Here is a 19,805-nt window from a genome sequence, read left to right as displayed (position 1 = left end):
AGTAAATTTTTTACTTTACTTTTCTTAAATCTTTGTTAAAAGAATGGAACTATACTGAAACTGGTTCAGCAATGAAAACATCATGCATTAATTTAATAATTGAATTTGACTAGTGCTAAGACTAACATGAGCCTGACCCAAGTCATGATATTTTCAGTCACTTCATATGCACATGAAAGCTGAACAATGAATAAGGAAGACCGAAGAACTGATCCAGCAGATTTGCCCAATGAAATAATACATCCTTTGAGTTCCCGACTGTAGCTTCCATGGGTGTTGACTGTGGATACAAATAAAATGAAATCCTTAACAACCTCAATATTTCCTATGTTTATCATGATGTTGCTTATTGGTCCAGTTGCGAGGATTTTTGCTTTCTTTATGTTGAGATGTAATCCATACTGAAGGCTGTGGTCTTTGATCTTCATCAGTAAGTGCTTCACTTTCAGCAAGCAAGGTTGTATCATCTCTATATTGCAGGTTGTTAATGAGCCTTCCTCCAATCCTGTTGTCATGTTTTTCTTCATATAGTCCAGCTTCTTGGATTATCTGCTCAGCATACTGCTTGAATAAATATGGTGAAAGGACACAACTCTGACACACACCTTTTCTGACTTTAAATGACATTGTATCCCCTTGTTCTGTTCGTATGACTGCCTTCTGGTCTATGTACAGGTTCCACATGAGCACAATTAAGTGTTCTGGAATTCCCATTCTTCGCAATGTCATCGATAATTTGTTACGATCCATACAGTCGGATGTCTTTAAAAAATATATATATATATTTTTTGGTCTTTGCATAGCCAATAAAACACAGGTAAACATCTTTCTGGTATTCTCTGTTTTAAACCAAGATCCATCTGACATCAACAGTGATGTTCGTGGTTTCACATTCTCTTCTAAATCCGCCTTGAATTTCTGGCAGTTCCTTGTCAATATATTGCTGCACCCGTTTTTTAATTATCTTCACCAAGCTTTCACTTGCATGTGATATTAACGATATTGTTCAATATTTCCTTTGGATTACCTTTCTTTGGAATGGGCATGTATGTGGATCTCGTCCAGTTGGTTGGCCAGGTGGCTGTCTTCCAAATTTCCTGGCATAGATAAGTGAGCACCTCCAGCACTGCATCTGTTTGCTGAAACATCTCAGTTGGTATTCTGTCAATTCCCAGGGCCTTGTTTTTCACCAATGCCTACAGTGCAGCTTGGACTTCCTTCAGTATCATGGGTCCTTGATCATATGCTACCCACTGAAACGGCTGAATGTCATCAATTCTTTTTGACAGTGACTGGATATTCCTTCTCTCTTATTTTGACGCTTCCTGCGTCAATCAATATTTTGCCCATAGAATCCTTCAATATTACAACCTGAGGCTTGAATTTTTTCTTAAGTTCTTCCAGCTTGAGAAATGCCAAGCATGTTCTTCTCTTTTGGTTTTCTAACTCCAGGTCTTCGCACATTTCATTATAATGCTTTACTTTGTCTTCTCAAGCCACCCTTTGAACTATTCTGTTCATCTCTTTCACTTCATCATTTCTTCTGTTTGCTTTAGCTATTCTATGTTCAAGAGCAAGTTTCAGAGTCTCTTCTGACATCCATTTTGACTTTTTTTCTTTTCTGTCTTTTTAATGACCTCTTGCTTTTTTCACGTATGTCTTTGATGTCATCCTACAACTAGTCTGGTCTTCAGTCGTTAGTGTTTAATACATCACATCTATCCTTCAGAGAGTCTCAAGGATATATTCAGGTGGCATATACTCAAGGTCATACTTTGGCTCTTGTGGATTTGTTTTAATTTTCTTCAGGTTCAACTTGAACTTTCATATGATCAATTGATGGTCTGTTCTGTAGTCGGCTCCTGGCCTTGTTCTAACTGATAATATTGAGCTTCTCCATTGTCTCTTTCCACAGATGTAATTGATCTGATTCCTGTGTAGTTCATCCAGCAAGGTCCACGTGTTTAGCCATCGTTCATGTTGTTGAAAAAAAGGTTTTTGCAATGTATAAATTGTTGCTTTTGAAAAATTCTACCACGTGATCTCCAACCACATTTCTATCAACGAGGCCATATTTTCCAACTACTGATCCTTCTTTGTTTCTAACTTTTGCTCTCCAATATTCAGTAGTTATCAATGCATCTTGACTGCATTCAACCCAAGTGTTAAATTAAAAGTACTATGCTTTTAGAACATAATTGTCCTTTATATTAATAATTTCAAGAGATCAATATAATTTTTAAAAATAACAACTGAAAAGTAGAATGCATGCGATAGCAGTAATTTAAGTGACCAATATTTTCATAGCATAGATGTTAAGAACGTCCACTCTGTAACCAGACTCCAGGGTTAGAGTCCCCACTCTGACATTTAATGGCTAATGTCTCTGCACCACAGGGAAGGTACGTCATTTTTCTGTGCCTCAACATCTTTATCTGTGAAATTGGGATGATAATATCTTTACAGCAAAGATCAGAGACTATTTGTTTACTATTGTGTTCTTAGCTCCTAGAACAGCAGCTGGCATGTAGTAAGAGCTCAACAAATTCTTGCTGCTTGAATAAAATATGTATTATGACTATGCCCCTGATACAGATGTGAATACAGAGTCACAAGGAGGTTAAATGCTCACTCTAAGGTTAAGCAGCTTCTAAGTAGCAATGCCAGGATTTAAGCCTCAGCATCCTGGATGTAAAGCCCAAGCTCTTAACCTCTACATCATATCTTGGGCTAGGGTAGGAACCTCTGCTGATTTCACCACTCTACGCATAGATTACTGGGAGCCCTGGTGGCACAATGGTTAAGTGCTCGGCTGCTAACAAAAAGGTTGGCAGTTTGAACCCACCCAGCAGCTCCACAGGAAAAAGACTTGGAGATCTGCTCTCCCAATGATTGTTGTTGTTGATGTTGTTGTTAGGTGCAGTCAGAGTTGGTTCTGACTCATAGTGAGCCTAGGTACCACAGAATGAAACACTGCCCGGTCCTGTGCCATCCTTACAATCATTGATATGCTTGAGTCCATTGTTGCAGCCACTGTGTCAAGTCATCTTGTTGAGGGTCTTCCTCTTTTCCACTGAGTTTGTTCTTTACCAAGCATGACGTCCTTCTCCAGGGATTGATCCCTCCTGACAACATGTCCAAAGTATTTAAGACACAGTCTCACCATTCCTTGCTTCTAAGGAGCATTCTAGTTGTACTTCTCGCAAAACAGATTTGTTCATTTCTTGGCTGTCCATGGTATATCCAATATTCTTTGCCAACACCACAATTCAAAGGTGTCAATTCTGCTTTGGTCTTCCCTATTCATTGTCCAGCTTTCACATGAATATCATGTGATTGAAAATACCATGGCTTGGGTCAGGTGCACCTTAGTCTTCAAGGCGATATCTTTGCTTTTCAACACTTTAAAGAGGTCCTTTGTAGCAGATTTGCCCAATGCAATTTGTCTTTTGATTTCTAGACTACTGCTTCCATGGGTATTGATCGCGGATCCAAGTAAAATGAAATCCTTGACAACTTCGATCTTTTCTCCATTTGTCATGATGTCGTTTATTGGTCCAGTTGTGAAGATTTTTGTTTTCATTATTTTGAGGTGCAACCCATACTGAAAGCTGTGGTCTTTGATCTTCATTGGTAAGTGCTTCAAGCCCTTTTCACTTTCAGCAAACAAGGTTGTGTCATGTGCATATGGCAGATTATTAATGAGTCTTCCTCCAATCCTGATGCCCCATTCTTCTTCATAACCCAGCTTCTCAGATTATTTGCTCAGCATACAGATTGAATAGGTATGGTGAAAGGATACAACCCTGATGCACACCTTTCCTGACTTTAAACCAATCAGTATCCCCTTATTCTGTCCGAACAACTGCCTCTTGATCTATGTACAGGTTCCTCATGAGCATAATTGTTTAGAATTCCCATTCTTCGTAATGTTTTCCATAATTTGTTATGATCCACACAGTCAAATGACTTTGCATAGTCAATAAAACATAGGTAAACATCCTTCTGGTGTACTCTCTTTCAGCCAGGATCCATCTGACATCAGCAATGATATCCCTGGTGCCTCACCCTCTTCTGAATCTGGCCTGAATTTCTGGCAGTTCCCAGTCGATATACTGCTTCAGCCGCTTTTGAATGATCTTCAGCAAAATTTTGCTTGCATGTGATATTAACAATATTGTTCAATAATTTATGCATTTGGTTTGATCACTTTCTTGGGAATGGGCATAAATATGAATGTCTTCCAGTTGGTTGCTAGGTAGCTGTCTCCAAATTTCTTGGCATAGACAAGTGAGCATTTCTAGTGCTGCATCAGCTTGTTGAAACATCTCAATTGATATTCCATCAATTCCTGGAGCTGTGTTTTTCACCAGTGCCTTCAGTGTAACTTGGACTTGTTCCTTCAGTACTACCGCTTCCTGATTATATGCTACCTCTTGAAATGGCTGAACGTTGACTAATTCTTTTTGGTATAATGACTCTGTGTATTCCTTCCATCTTCTTTTATGCTTCCTGCCTTGTTCAATATTTTCCCCATAGAATCCTTCACTATTGCAACTCAAGGCTTAAATTTTTTCTTCAGTTTTTTCAGCTTGAGGAACACCTAGCATGTCCTTCCCTTTTGGTTTTCTATCTTCGGATCTTTGCACACGTCATTGTAATACTTTGTCTTCTCGAGCCGCCCTTTGAAATCTTCTGTTCAGTTCTTCTACTTCATCATTTCTTCCCTTTGGTTTAGCTGCTCAACATTTGAGAGCAAGTTTCAGAGACTCCTTTGACATCAATCTTGGTCTTTTCTTTCTTTCCTGTCTTTTCAAGGACCTCTTGCTTTCTTCATGTATGATGTCCTTGATGTCATTCCACAACTCGTCTGATCTTCAGTCATTAGTGTTCAGTGTGTCAAATCATAAAGATTACAGCCTAGAAAAACCCTATGAGGCAGCTGGACTCTGTCATGTGGGGTCGCTATGAACTGAAATTGACTTACCAGCATCTAACAACTCCATGCATAGATTACACTGGCTGGTTAGCATAGCCACAGAACCATTTGATCAGAATACTCCTAGATGAGGACCCAGGGACTTAGGTCAACTTTGTCTCAATCTTCCTTTTTTAGGATGGTACTAAATTCATGAGTCTCTTTTTAAAATGTTTTATAAAGATATGTATTATTGGACTGAGTGACATGATAGAAACAATGAAGAGATAAAATACAATAGCCAAGACTTGAAAATATATCAAGGTTAAACACCATAGCTACAGAATTAAAAAATCCAGCCCTATAATTAAGAAAAACACTAGAATAGTTTTAGTCTTACCAAAGACACAGTGTTTTACACTAATAAAAGTACCAATTAGTTCCTCAAACATTTCAGTCAGCTTGAATTAACAGGATAACTTATATCTATTTTCAGACCTTAAATTTTATAAATAACAGGCAGATAGAGTTCTTTTATTTACTGAATGAATCATGGATAAGCAAATTATTTGAAATTAGCTAGGAGTTATAGTGGTTTAAACTAGCTTGTTTAATTTAAGGATCACACTTCATTTTCAAACAATCATGTAAGAGAAGAACAATATAGAACTCACATCAATTATAGGCAGCAATTTATACTGAAGAAAATACAGCAAATGGCTAAAGGCATCAGGATATATTTAACTCTCTGATGAAGAATTTACATGGTTTTTATTATTTATCATATGAAATATAATTTAGTATCTAGAATACATCAAACTCTCGTCTGTCACCTTTTATTAATAATACTTGTAAGAGAGGGGGAAGGGAGGGAGAATCTCATGGACAAAGGTTCATATATAGAAAACGAAAGTGTTCTTGCAATCATTACCAGGCTCTCCTTTTTTTTTTTTAAAGTCTCCACTCTGATCTTAATCTTTCAAGCTATACACATACCTGCTACTGAAAAGCCACCTTGATTCTGCTGCAAAGAAAAATGTTGCTGTCAAATGGCAGGCAAGATTAAACACACCTTTGCAATAGCACATTAAATATGTAATTATTTTTCATATCAACCAAGATTGATTAAATTTCATGATATAGATTGATTACTGAATTTTTCAGCTGTCCATCTTTGTAAGAAAAAACTGTGCTTTAGGCTAAGTAAACTTAGGACAGTGATATTTTCCTGATCTTTCCATCATTATCGCCTTGATTTTTGTATAATTTTTTTTGTAATGTTTACTTTGAAAAGTCTATGAAGCTTTGCTTTATGATTCATGTGCTCCTACTGAGTGAGGAAGGTGAGTTTAGCCTTACATTTTCCTGTACAAGGAAAATACCCAGTATATCTGGTACATTCTTAAATTTTGATGATGCATAATATTTATAACTTATAATAATTTTTTTTTCTTTATTGTGCTTTAGATGAAGGTTTCAGAACAAACTAGTTTCTCATCAAACAGTACACACATTGTTCTATGACACTGGTTAACAACCCCACGACATGTCAACACTCTCCCTTCTCAACCACGGGTTCCCTATTACCAGCTTTCTTTTTCCCTCCTGCCTTCCAGTCCCTGCCCTAGGGCTGGTGCACCCCTTTAGTCTTGAACAAGGGCCTGGGCCTGTTCAATCTTTGGCTGAAGGGTGAACCTCAGGAGTGACCTCATTACTGAGCTGAAAGCGTGTCTGGGGGCCATACTCTCAGGGTTTCTCCAGTCTCTGTCAGGCCAGCAAGTCTGGTCCTTCTTTTTGAGTTAGAATTTTGTTCTACATTTTTCTCTAGCTCTGGCCAGGACCCTCTATTGCGATCCCTGTCAGGGCAGGCAATGGTGGTAGCCAGGCACCATCTCGTTGTACTGCACTCAGTGTGGTGGAGGTTGTGGTAGATGCGGCCCATTAGTCCTTCGGACTAATCTTTCCCTTGTATCTTTAGTTTCTTCATTCCTCCTTGCTCCCGAAGGGGTGAGACCAGTGGAGTATCCTAGACAGCCATTCACAGGCTTTTAATATCCCAGACTCTACTCACCAAAGTAGAATGTAGAACATAGTCTTTATAAAGTATGTTATGCCAGTTGAGCTAGATATTCCCCAAGATCATGGTCCCCACAATAATTGTTAATTAGTATCTGCTACATATTACTTCATTTGCCATGAAAAGGAAATTTCTTAGCTATTTGCAAACACTTGGGGAGTCCTAGACAAAATTTTAAAGCATGTAAATTGTCTCTCTTACTTTTCGGACCCTGTCTTCTTGCTGTGGTGCCAATGCAAACCTCTGTGGCCTGAGCCCTCACACTCTTTCCCCTCTTCCCGTGATCAAAATGTCCTTCCAGGAAGGGAAATGGTGTTGGTTCTTTATATCTGAATATGAATGTAAGCCACAGTGTCACCTCCTCTATTGGTATTTTAACTTTAAAACTTAACTTTGAGTTTTCCTACTCTCCTCTTCCCTTCTCTCTTTAAAGGGATTCCAGTGAGCAGGAGTGGAGATCTTTCAGATGCTTCTGAAATTATACCACTAATTGTAGTTTCTACTCTGCTGGTGCTGAAGAATGGCCCTGTTGCAAGTAAAATTTAAGTTTCACAACTGGGACTACAGGTTATGAAATACATTAGCTAAAGAAAAAATAGAAGTGGCTTGAAGAAAGGGTTTTAAATATATCCTCACACTCCATTTTGCCATAGACGTTATAAAAAAACACTAGAAAATTTTCGGTGTACTCATTACCTAATTGCATTGAATATAAATTTTAAAAACAGATATTTGATATCAGATTTTATGAAATAATGCCTCATTCCTGATTTAATTATAATGTATTATAATTTTGCTAACAAACATTTGTAACAGCATTTATATTTTAGTGCCATATTAAAACAATATGTAATAGCTTACATTATAGTTGAATAAGGAAAATAAGGCATTAACTATTTTTCTCTTACCTAATCATCAAAGTATCTCTCTAAATACACCTTTTAAAATGTAAGAATCGATTTCTTCAAATTGTCAGAAGTCAGCTAGGACGAATGGATTAGGTGACTGTGGCTTGCTTGTTGTTCATTGCAAGACACATCAATCTTTTTGTCCTCACCATCTCTCAACAGAAAATTATATGAAATCTTATACTATTTGAATTATATTTCCGTAGGAAGGAGACATTACTCTTGCCTTTTCTCCAAATGCTGTCCAACCTACCTGGGCTCATGGTAGTTGAGATATGAATAGTGCTCCAGGAGTTTCCAAGTAATCCCGTTATCATAAGAATAATGCAATAGAACTCCTTCACCAGGCTGGTCTGGGGCTCTGCATGTACTCAGAACAGACTTGCTTCCCAGCCTCAGCGTGAACTGAAGAAACCTAGAGAGCAATTTATAATTAGTGCATGCATAAAAAGAGTTTTTTTTTTTTTTAAATCCCATAGTTTTCTTCATGGTTTTAAAAGAATTTCAAACAAATTTAGATGAACTGCCTGAAAGCCATAGGTTCCCACTCTTCCTTCTTTAGAAAAATGTAATTTCATTGTGAGATGTATGAATATATGTAAGAGGTGAGATCAATGCATATGTTTTATACACGGACATATACATGCATATACAACTGTATGTTTACACATATTTGTACTATGCACTTGTGTATGCACGCTTAAAATGCCAATCATTCCTTTACTGCATTATTTATTAGGCACTGGGGGAAGGGAAGATGTAGGGTAAATCTAATCAGCCTCTGCAAGCTGTCAAATAAATAAAACTACATAAATAATTAACTAGCCTTTGGCTTGAGAAAACAGTTTTGATGCTAACATTTCATTTTATTTCTAAATCTAGTCAGTCATTAGTATATAAAAGTCATTGGTGAGCACTCTAATTTATTAAAAACTAGGGGAAATTAACCCTAAATAACTGTATGCTGCCTCCCATCCTGGTTAAAAAATGGAAGATGGATATATTAGAAAAAAGAAAAGAAGAAGAAATGAAAATAAATAGATCTAAAAACTCCATCATTAGTATCTGGTTTCAGTAAGTATCCCACTCTGTCTTAACTCACCTGGACTGTGAGCTGTCCAGGAAGGATGTAATTAGCTGACGTCTTCCATCTTTGTTGAAAACCAGGGCCTTACCACTGGCCAGGACACCACAACCAAAGCTGACTTCAGCACCACGGATAGAGTAAAAGTTATGGTAGGAGGAGAGCCTAGAACTGCCAAAGCTTTCAGAAATGAACATTGGAAATGTCTGGGATGCCATCTCACATGCAGGGCCTGAAAATCCAGGGTCACACCTGAAAGAAATATGGTGAAATGAAATCTTAAAGTGTTGGTACTTTCAGAAACTCCTGAGTCTTCTTTGGGGAGGAGGAAGGATTTGACTGAATAGTAAGCAAGACTCATTAGTCTTTGGAGAATACTGAATCTGAAGACTTGGTAAGGACAGACTGACTGTAAATTTTCCAGAAGAATACAGTCCCTGCACAGCCCTGTTATAAAAAGCTTATGATTAAAACATAATTCAGCACTCACCTTCCACCATGCCAGTAATTTATCTGGAAATGTACCTACACTCATATACATTTCCAACTTCAAATCTTTATGAAAGGACTGGCATATGTATATAATTTTATTCATAATTATATCCATAAAATTTATAAAAGAAGCAACATAAAACACTTCAAATGTGGTATCTATGAAAATTTCCTCTAAGAACAAATGTAAAAATATACATTATGCTTATGATAGGACTTATTTGAAATATTTGGTAATGATTGGAAAATGAATCCATGTTTAACTATTTCGAACTTAGATTTTCATTCAAAATAGAATGCTTACACCCTTGACCTAGATAGGTTTCCTCAGCAGAACTGTGTTGTCTGTCAGTAGGATCCCAAGTAAGGAGCTCTTTTAAGAAAAAAGGAAACACATGTGTGCACACATACACCAACACACATGTGCACACATACACACCACCACCAACTTCTTTGCTGCTGTGTAAGAAAGTCCTGTATTTATGATATTTATGTATTTAAGATAGCTGACAAAAATAACACGCTAAGTCTTTTATCAGTGAGAAAACCTTATCATAGCTGGCTCAATAATTGAATATTTTAAGGAGTTCCCTCATTGGGAATTAATTTCAAATTCTTTATTTTTACTCTATTATCCCCTTCTTGAGGAGCCCTGGTGGCACAATGATTAAGAGCTTGGCTGCTAACCAAAAGGTCAGCAGTTCAAATCCACCAGCTGTTCCTTGGAAACCCTACGGGGCTGTTCTACTCTGTCCTATAGGGTTGCTATGAGTCAGAAACGACTCAACGGCACATAACAAAACTACAACAATCCGTTTCTTGAAGAAGCCCTGGTGGTGCAGCAGTTAAACGCTCAGCTGCTAACTGAAAGGTCAGCAGTTTGAACCCACCAGTTGCTCTATGGGAGAAAGTTGCGGCAGTCTGCTTCCGTAAAGATTCCAAAAACCCATTGCCAATGAGTGGATTCTGATTCATAGTGACCCTCTAGAACACAGTAGAGCCGTCCCATAGAGTTTCCAAGGAGTGCATGGTGAATTCAAACTGCCCACCTTTTGGTTAGGAGGCGTAGGACTTTACCACTACGTCACCAGAGTTTCCTCTGTAACGATTAAAAACCCATTGCTATCGAGTCGATTCCGACTCACGGTGACCCTAAAGAAGAGAGCAGAACTGCTCCATAGGGCTTCCAGGGAGTGCCTGGTGAATTCAAACTGCTGACCTTGTGGTAAGCAGTCGAACTCTTAGCCACTACAGCACCAGAGTTTCCTCTGAAAGATTACAGCCTTGGAAATCCTACTCGGTATTCCTACTCTGTCTACAGGGTTGCTGTGAGTCAGAATCGACTTGAGAGCAACGAATTTTTTTTTTTCTTTTTTTTTTGGTTATCCATTTCTCACTACATTTACAATGTTGCCATTATAAAATTAAATTAGGGTCTTTTTGGCTCTCACCCAAGTATCCAAACCTTTTTATTTTTTTAATTGTGCATTAGGTAAAAGTTTACAGAGCTAATTAGTTTTTCATTAAACAGTTAATACACAAATTGTTTTCTGATATTGGTTGCCAGTCCCAACATGTGTCAACACTCTCCCCTTCTCCAATCCAGGTTCCCTGTTTCCTCCAGTTTTCCTGTCCCTTCTGTGTGCCCATTAATCTCATACACAAGATTGAACTATGAAGCACTTTCCTCATGTGTCTTATTGTTGGCCTTACTTGTCTAATCTTTGGCTGAAGGGTGAACCTCAGGAGTACTTCAATACTGAGTTAAAAGGGTTTCTGGGGGCCATACTCTCAGGGTTTCTCCAGTCTCTGTCAGACCAGCAAGCCTTTTTTTTTTTTTTGGTGAATTTGAATTGTGTTCTACATTTTTCTCCTGCTCTGTCCAGGATCCTCTATTGTGATCCCTGACAGAGTAGTTGGTGGTGGTAACCGGGCCCCATCTAATTGTTCTGGGCTTAGTTTGGTGGAGGTTGTGGTAGCTATGGTCCATTATATTCAAAATTTCTTGAACTCTGAAACAAGCTTCTTATAAAGCAAGTGTACCAACGAAGTGATAATATGGCATGAACTCAGGTTTTTTTTGGGCGGGGGAGGGTCTATGGTTACCTCCCAGAGGGGCCATAGAGTATATGAATGTGCTAAAATCAAATGCCAAATTTTATATGTATTGTATTTTCTGGAGGGGTTACCATTAGATTATCAAATGAGTTGGATTCCCAAACACCAAAACCTTCTGTAGTGTGAAGCCTGAGGGTTGTCTTGGTGTTGTAAACAGCACTAGGGAAGGTAGGGAGGAAGGAAAAGCAATATTTACTAAACATGTAAATTAGCCTCAAACAGTTAGGTTTGCACATATTTTATTGACTTAGACTCTAAATAGCCATAAAACCTAAAAACCAAACCCCTTGCCGTCAAGTCAATTCAGACCCATAGTGACCCTATAGGACAGAGTAGAACTGCCCCACAGAGTTTCCAAGGAGTGCCTGGTGGATTCAAACTGCCGACCTTTTGGTTAGCAGCTGTTAGCACTTAACCACTATGCCACCAGGGTTTCCACAGTAGTTTCCAAAATGGATTTAAAAAACAAAATCTGTCAAAGAGGGCACATTTTTAAGTAGGGAAACTGAATGTGATTTATTATGGCCACAATTTGGAGTCGCCCAACCAGACTCTATTGTCAGAGTGCACTTCAGGGCAAATGCATGTCTCTGTATCTTAAATGTGTCTTCCTACGACTACTGATTGGGAGAAACTGGTCATCATTTGGAGATCACTCATGCTGGAGGCATCTCCCATCTAGTGGTTTTCAAAATGTATTCTTAATCAAAGGCTACACAATTGGTATAGAATGCTGAAAAGGATTCCACTCACATTTTTGTTAAATACCCTTGCAGCCTTTGTTTGGCAGTAAAACAGTAGGGCAGCACACACTGGTGATTTTAGGAATGACACGGGCTTCTCCTGAACCCAAATATGTCCCCTACTATAGTGTTGCTATGAGCTGGAATTGACTCGATGGCAATGGGCTTGGTTTTTTGGATGTACTCCAAATGTAGCACTATTGTCACACTGTATGTTAGGGAAACTGGCCCCACTGTTAAGATACACGGATGGTAGTTGTGGGGTGCCATGGATTGAATTATGTACCCCCCCCAAAATGTATGTATCAGTTTGGCTGGGCCATGATTTCCAGTGTCATGTGGTTGTTCTCCATTTTGTGATAGTAATTTTACATTAAAGAGGATTAGGGTGGGATTTTAAAGCCCTTAGTCACATTCCTGATCCAATGTAAAGGGAGTTTCCCTGGGTGTGGGCTGCAAGGAAAGGGAAGCAAGCAGAGAGTTGGGGACCTCATATCACCGAGAAAGCAGTAGCAGGGGCAGAGCGCGTTCTTTGGACCTAGGGTCCCTGTGCCTGAGAAGGTCCTTGGCCAGGGGGAGATTGATGATAAGGAATCTTCCTCCAGAGCCGACAGAGAGAGAAAGCCATCCCCTGGGGCTGACACCCTGAATTTGGACTTGTAACCTGCTAGGCTGTGAGAGAATAAATTTCTCTTTGTTAAAGCCATCTATCTGTAGTATTTCTGTTATAGCAGCACTAGATGACTAAGACATGTCGGAAGGTTTCTAATGTTCTCTCTCCTTTCTCTTTACATGTCCAACAGAAGTAGGCTTATCAGGTTAGTGAGTGGTCAGCTTAGAAACCCAGGCTTTGGGATTGTGTACAGGCAAGAAAGTGTCAGGGACTAAGAGAGGGAAGAATCTTGGTAGCAAATAATGGTAGTAGCAGGGGGAGCAAAGTGGAGGAAAAGAACACAAAGCTGCAGAGGCTCCAAATCCAAAGATCTGCTTAAGGGAAGTACGGTGAAACCCATGACAGCCAGAATTCAATGGGACTGCTTTGTTTTTCTGAGTCTTGCATGTTTTCCACCTTTGACAGGGTGCAGTCTTACCACCTTTCTATTGTTCTTTATTAGTGAAAAATATTTGAGTTTTCCTTCTTTGACAGGTTTCTGCCTTACACAGGTTCTGGCTTTCACAGGTTTTACTGTAAATAGTGCTGAATAGGGATTTCGCCTTCTGTGCAATTTTGCTCAAACTCAGCAAGGCACATAATCTTGGAAGAGGAAGTAGTGGCTAAACATTTAGCCCAGCCCCAAATGAACAAAACCGATGAATAGTACATAAAACATCATCAGACACAGACAGGAAACTAAAGTTCCAGCTGGTAAAAATATTCTGCAAAACCTCAGAAGGAGGAAAAGGCTATGATTATTTAAGACAATGTACAGTGTAAAAAAAGGATGATGCCCAAAGGCACACAAATGCCATGTGGATTTCTGCTGACATTTATGAAGGGTGACACAGACGGTTCCCTCAATAAAACCTAACAGTAATATTATACACAAAAGGTGAAGTATGAAGGATAACTATTATAACTATAGACAGGTCTTTCAAAAATATGACTTTGTATTTCATTAATAAAAGCAGCCATCATTTTTTAAAATAATTTGCTTTCAAAACTTTTCAGGACAACTTGAGGCACTGCAGACATGTCTAGCCTCCTTATGTTAATTTTATTTGAAATGCTTTAAACAAGAGGATGGCCTGGATATGGATAATAAATTAGAATAACAACTTGAGGGGAACACCAGCCCAGTGTTTCGTAGATCTGAGTCAGTGTTTCTGGGTGAAGGCTGGTAGCTTTATTGAAAAGCACTCTTTCTTCTGTGAAACAGAGATGCATATTCAGTTTTGTATGAATAGGAACTTTTCAACTCTTCACATGCTTTAAAAAACATTTCCATTGTCTCTTTGGTAATTAAATTCATTGAAATACAGCTTAAAAATTAACCTGATCGTCTAATCTCAGTGTCGAAAAGTGTCTTGCTTCATACATGTAATTTCCAAATGCTTTTCTATAATTTCCCCATTAATTAATCAGTTAAATAATTAATTAATTAATATTTTGGCTCAAAGGACAAGAAGAGGTAGACTAGATGATCCATTTGTTGAAACTTGATCTGTATATACTGAGTATCTGTAGCTACAGGAATTCTTAGGATATTTTAAAATTAAATATTAATATGAAAAATAATAAATGTGAATATCCATTCTTGGCATAAACATAACAAAAATTCCCAAGTAGTGACTAGATATTAAACTGTTAGTGTATAATTTCAGATTTCATATTCAATATCATTGATTTGTAAAATACTATATACATCATTTGGAAGACTGAAATGATATTCAAAAGATTGAAAAGCTATATTTAAAGATGATTAATTTTCTTAGTATATCTGTTAAATTTAACCTACTCTAGTTTCCTTTAGCCTTGATTTTGTGGGTCATTACTGATTTTTATAATGCATTTACAAAGCATGTTAGAAATTAAAATATGACTCATGAATACTAAAACAAGTTTATAGAAAGACAGCATATTGAAGAATGTAACGAAAGCCAGAAGAGGCAGTCATCAAGCTACGAGGGATTCAAAAGAATGACGGGTAAAATTGGTTTGCATTTTAGCCTCCTAGCCTCCTAGAAAATTTACTTAACTTCCACTTATAAAACACATTTTATTATTCTATTATGCTTAAATTCCATTTGGCATATCCTATTTTTGATCACAACAAGGCCTAAAAAGCCTAAAAAGGAAATTAAGACAAATTAAAACGACTCATGGCTTCACCGTATAAAGTACACATCAAAAAAGAGAAGCATAAATATTAAATGCTTACTTGCAACCATGTCGAGTGCACTGTCCTCGGCCAGAGCAGAATTTGAGGCAAGATGGGCCAATATACACTGCAGAGCAAAAGAGATCATGTAAACAATGGTAACACACCTGGAAAAACCACCAACACCAACAGCATGTGAAGCAATTATTCATGAAACACGGCCCGTTGCATGTAAGACATGATCCCTGGGACACACTGTGCACAGCAATTCAGGGTGACATGTGGAGTGCTGTGTGACCAGGTAATCTCTTAGTTACAAATCTGCTGGAACTGCTTTAACTTACACAAAAAATTCTTTCAAGATTTTAAGATGTTTCATGGCAAAGAAGGTAGGGACATATGATTTGGATTCCTTAACAGAGCCTCTTTCTTTTGCTGAAATTATTTCAGGCAGATTTTTAGTGGTTCAGTCTTGAATGCTCTACGAAGTTCACATTCTTTGTAAAGAAATAAAGAATTTACAATGGAACAATTTGGTATGTCATATAATGGAGAGGTTATAACTATAATTTCCATTATTAAATGGGCAAAACCTGTAACTAATTGCAGATGATCACCACATACATTTCTAAATATTAACCCATCTTTCCTGGAAATGGGAAGTGAAAAATCTGTTGTTAAGCATAAAGTCTTTTCCATCATACAGATCCTAAATGCTGGCTTGACTGATAATTTGGGGTTACAAACCAAAATTCTAATCTTTGGAATGCTGAGAAAAGAGCTCTTGACTGTTGCATAGTCAGTAGGTTCTGAGATTCTCAGGTTCAAATACATTTAAAGATTTTGAAACTCTGAATAATAAACGCATCATATTTTTTTTTTTTTTATAGTATAAAAGTGGAACAAAACAATGAGCAATTAGAGATGTAATGATTATTAAGACCTCATGTATTCAATTTCAGGCATAAAAAATTTATCATCCGTTATAATTTTCTTCTGTCTTGTAATCATCATAAAATAGTTAAACTATTTAAAAAAAAAAAAACTTTCCTGTGATCTAAAAACTCCTGCAAATACTTATTCCCTGGAAATAATTAACAAATGTAGCAATTCAAATGTGCAGCAAGGGAAGCCAAAGGAAAATCGGCTAGGTGAAGGAAACTGCTGGTTTAGAAAGAGATTAGACAGTAGGCTGAGTGGTTAAAGGTATTGGTTTTAGAGATCCAATAATTCTGGATTTGAATCCTGGCTTCATCTGGGAAATTTTGGATAAATTATCCTGTCTAAGTCTCAGCATTCCTATTCTTTAAAGTGGGAAAATAACTATTCCTTGGCAGAGGGAACAAATGAAATGTTTCATGTTTGTATGGTGCATGGCACCATATGGTTATGATCACCATCACCATACAGTGGTTAAGAATCCTTCACCACCCTCCCTCCCCATCTGCTCTGATGGGCTCCACTGTGCACCAAGTGCTGAGGAATCAGAAAGGGGCTCCATTCTTCTTTAGCCTGGAAAAGTGTATGGATTGTTTCCCCAACACATAATTTTATGGCCACATGAGGTGCTCTACGTCCTACAAGCAGCCTATTGCATTCTGCAGGGTCACTGGCTGCTGCCCTGTAGTGTACCTAGGTCATAGTTCAAAAAGCCTCCATCATAAAATGTTTCAACAGTAACGTAAGACTTTCCAAGTCAATGGAAAACATTGCAACTGAAAATTTTGTCATCCTCCCACCCCCTGATGATTCAGTCGTTACAGTTCACAGTATGAGTTAGTTTACAGGCTCCTTTTTCCTAAGGGAGTGGAAAGAAAAGATTAGTGTTCTTCATTATTATCATTAATGTAATCAAGTTGGGGGGGGGAGTGACAATTAACATACCCTGATCTAGCATTTTTCATCTGCTAAGATTTCCAGGATAATTTCCAAAGTGCTTTCCTTACCCACGAGGAGGAGCTGACCCCACCATGAAGGAAAGAGCATGCCTAACAGAATTACGAGAACTTGGGAAGGTCCATGGGGAAATGAGAGAGATTTCCGGGTTGTTTCCTGGGAAGTTAGCACACATTTCTCTCAGGAAGAAGTGTGTGTCCTCTTCTTGCCTTATGAAGAAGCCAGAGTAGGTCCTGTGGTTGTGAAAGCCTTGCTCAGGACGCTTATAGAATTGAGGAGTTCCTGGTCCAAGTTTTGCATTCAATTCATACTGCTAGCTGCCCTCATCCTATATATCTTTACCTATATTCATTCTACTCAAAGCATGATAATGGGGACTCAGAGATAGCAAACACATGTGTAATAGCCTTCTTTAGGAATTTAGTTCTCCTAGCTTACATGTGCTTCACTCCACTCAATTTCTTCATTACACTTCACTTCATTATTGGTTTTTAAACTTCTTTTCTGATTATAAAATTAATATAGGTTCATTATAGGACCTTATATGAGAAAAGAAAAAAGTCACCTATCATCCCACTACCCAGAGGCACACACTTATTTCCTAGAGCTAATTAACAGTAATTAGAATATAACACAAAATGTTCTACCAAGGGAGAAACTCCATTTTAACAAATTCATCATTAGATGTTTTGCAAATACACTATGTCCATGTTCATATAAATCATGTGGTCTTTGAAGTCTGGTTATTTTAATTGGTCTTCTCTGAATACAGAGATTGTTTAAAGAATTCATATTGGCTCATCAGCAAATTATTTTGCCTGAAGTTATTCCTGTTTTCAAAAATTTATGTAATTAGTTGTGTCTCAATGTCTAAATTATTCAACAAAACAAAAAGATTATTATAACAGGGAAAATCAGCATTAAACAATGGTGTAGATTTTCCCCAGTTTATAAACTAGACCGCAAATTAGTAGCTACATTTGCTTAAATATTGACATTTTTGTCCCTTCTTCCCTCTCTTCCTTTCTTCTTTCTGTGGTATAACACTTCAATCAAATTTATATCCTTTCTGAAAATAGAGAATCTATGAGCCTACCGGAAACCCTGGTGGCATAGCAGTTAAGTACTACAGCTGCTAACCAAAAGGTTGGCAGTTCGAATCCGCCAGATGCTCCTTGGAAACTCCATGGGGCAGTTCTACTCTGTCCTATAGGTTGCTATGAGTCGGAATTGACTTGACAGCAACAGGTCACAGGTCACGGTCATGGTCATGAGTCTACCTTTAATTATAATTATAAAAATCAGGGAGCCTGGCTATTAATAACAAATATAAGAAATTTACAGCCACACAACCCAATAACTTAAAATATCTTCTCTAATTGTGCACTTGCCAAAAGTGATATCAGCTTTAAAATGATGCAAAAGAATAAAAAATGATCAACGATTTACTTAAAAATTAAAGATAACAAAGAAGATTTTTACGCATATTCAAGTTTTCCGTCTATGCTACTTCTGAAAAGGAGGTAGAAGTTTCACTAGCATTTTGGAGATGATGTTTCCCTTATGTGTGGTGTCTGCATCTAAAAGATAAGCATTCCAGATGTTGTGGTAGTTACTTAGAGAAGAATGAGTCTTATTTTAATACATGCAGTATGGTAAGTATTTATGTTAATTTTGTGTGAAACATTCAAAGGAAATGTTAGGATATCCCTTGTCATCAAGACTCTGAATTTGGGTTTCGGAGTTTTATGCATTTTTAAATTATGCATGTTGTAACATTCTAGCATCTAATATCGCTGACTCCACTGACTTTTTTCTGATTGTGCATCCCTGGGCTTCGACTAGAATGCAAAGGAGAAAAGGAAGAAAGGGTGTTTAATGAACTGCAAGACCATGACTCAGAGATGTGATTAAGTCTGTGCTGATGAACAAAAGGACAGGAAGGCTCTACATGAATGGCATGTGATTATGACAGGCATAAACACTAACCATTATCAATTGCCCACATGTTTCCAAGGATTGGTCCCGTTTGTCTCCAACGAATCCTGGTGTCCCGGGTTAGCGCTGCGTTAGGAAGGGGAATCGTTATTCGGTTCCACCTGCAAGAAATTTAGCACAAAACCATCTTCACCACTATTCCCATGTTGTTTGAATCTATTTTACAGGCTTGTGATGGTCTAGTTTCCGTATCCTTAGGATAACACTGGATTTTGTTAATAGACTCTTTAAATTCACCTTTGGTTTTTTGTTTGCTTGTTTATAGTTTTAAAACAGACAAATAACTTTTAAAAACACTCATTTCACATTAGAGTAATCAATTTGTTCTTAATAGAAAGTGATATATATTTTGGTTTTAGAAAATTTTACATCAATAGTCAGACCTTAGATGTTATTCTATGGTAAGCATCTATGCAGTGGAGGAGGGGTACCTGTACATCAAAGGTTGGACTGAGTAGTGTCACGTGTCATCCATAACTTTTTATTTTTTGCTGCCTCCTAGTCCTATGTATAAGGAACCCTGGTGGTGCCATGGTTTAACGCTTGGCTTCTAACCAAAGGTTGTTCAAAGCCACCCAGAGGTTCTGAGGGAGAAAAGACCTGGCAATCTACTTCCATAAAGATTACCTAGAAAACCCTGTGGGGCAGTTTTACTCTGTCCTGTGTGGTCACTACAAGTCAGAATCAACTCTATGGCACACAACAACAACAAGAGTCCTATGCACATTTAAAGAGAGGCTAAGGAAGAAAAG

The 19,805-nt window shown here is 37.8% G+C and overlaps 1 protein-coding gene across 1 annotated transcript in view; it reads right to left on the bottom strand.

The window, feature by feature from the left end:
• The window catches only part of RELN (reelin), a 525,949-nt gene that overhangs the window by 153,487 nt on the left and 352,657 nt on the right, over positions 1-19,805 (bottom strand). The window contains exons 16-19 of the mRNA XM_064289885.1: positions 19,045-19,154; positions 15,220-15,286; positions 9,006-9,239; positions 8,157-8,318 (exon numbers count right to left, since the gene is read on the bottom strand). Coding sequence (XP_064145955.1) covers positions 8,157-8,318; positions 9,006-9,239; positions 15,220-15,286; positions 19,045-19,154 — 573 coding nt within the window. The remainder of the gene's footprint in view (positions 1-8,156; positions 8,319-9,005; positions 9,240-15,219; positions 15,287-19,044; positions 19,155-19,805) is intronic.

Source organism: Loxodonta africana, chromosome 8 (assembly GCF_030014295.1).
Source record: "Loxodonta africana isolate mLoxAfr1 chromosome 8, mLoxAfr1.hap2, whole genome shotgun sequence".
Lineage (NCBI taxonomy): Eukaryota > Metazoa > Chordata > Mammalia > Proboscidea > Elephantidae > Loxodonta > Loxodonta africana.
This window is presented reverse-complemented; position numbering and strand designations above follow the sequence as displayed.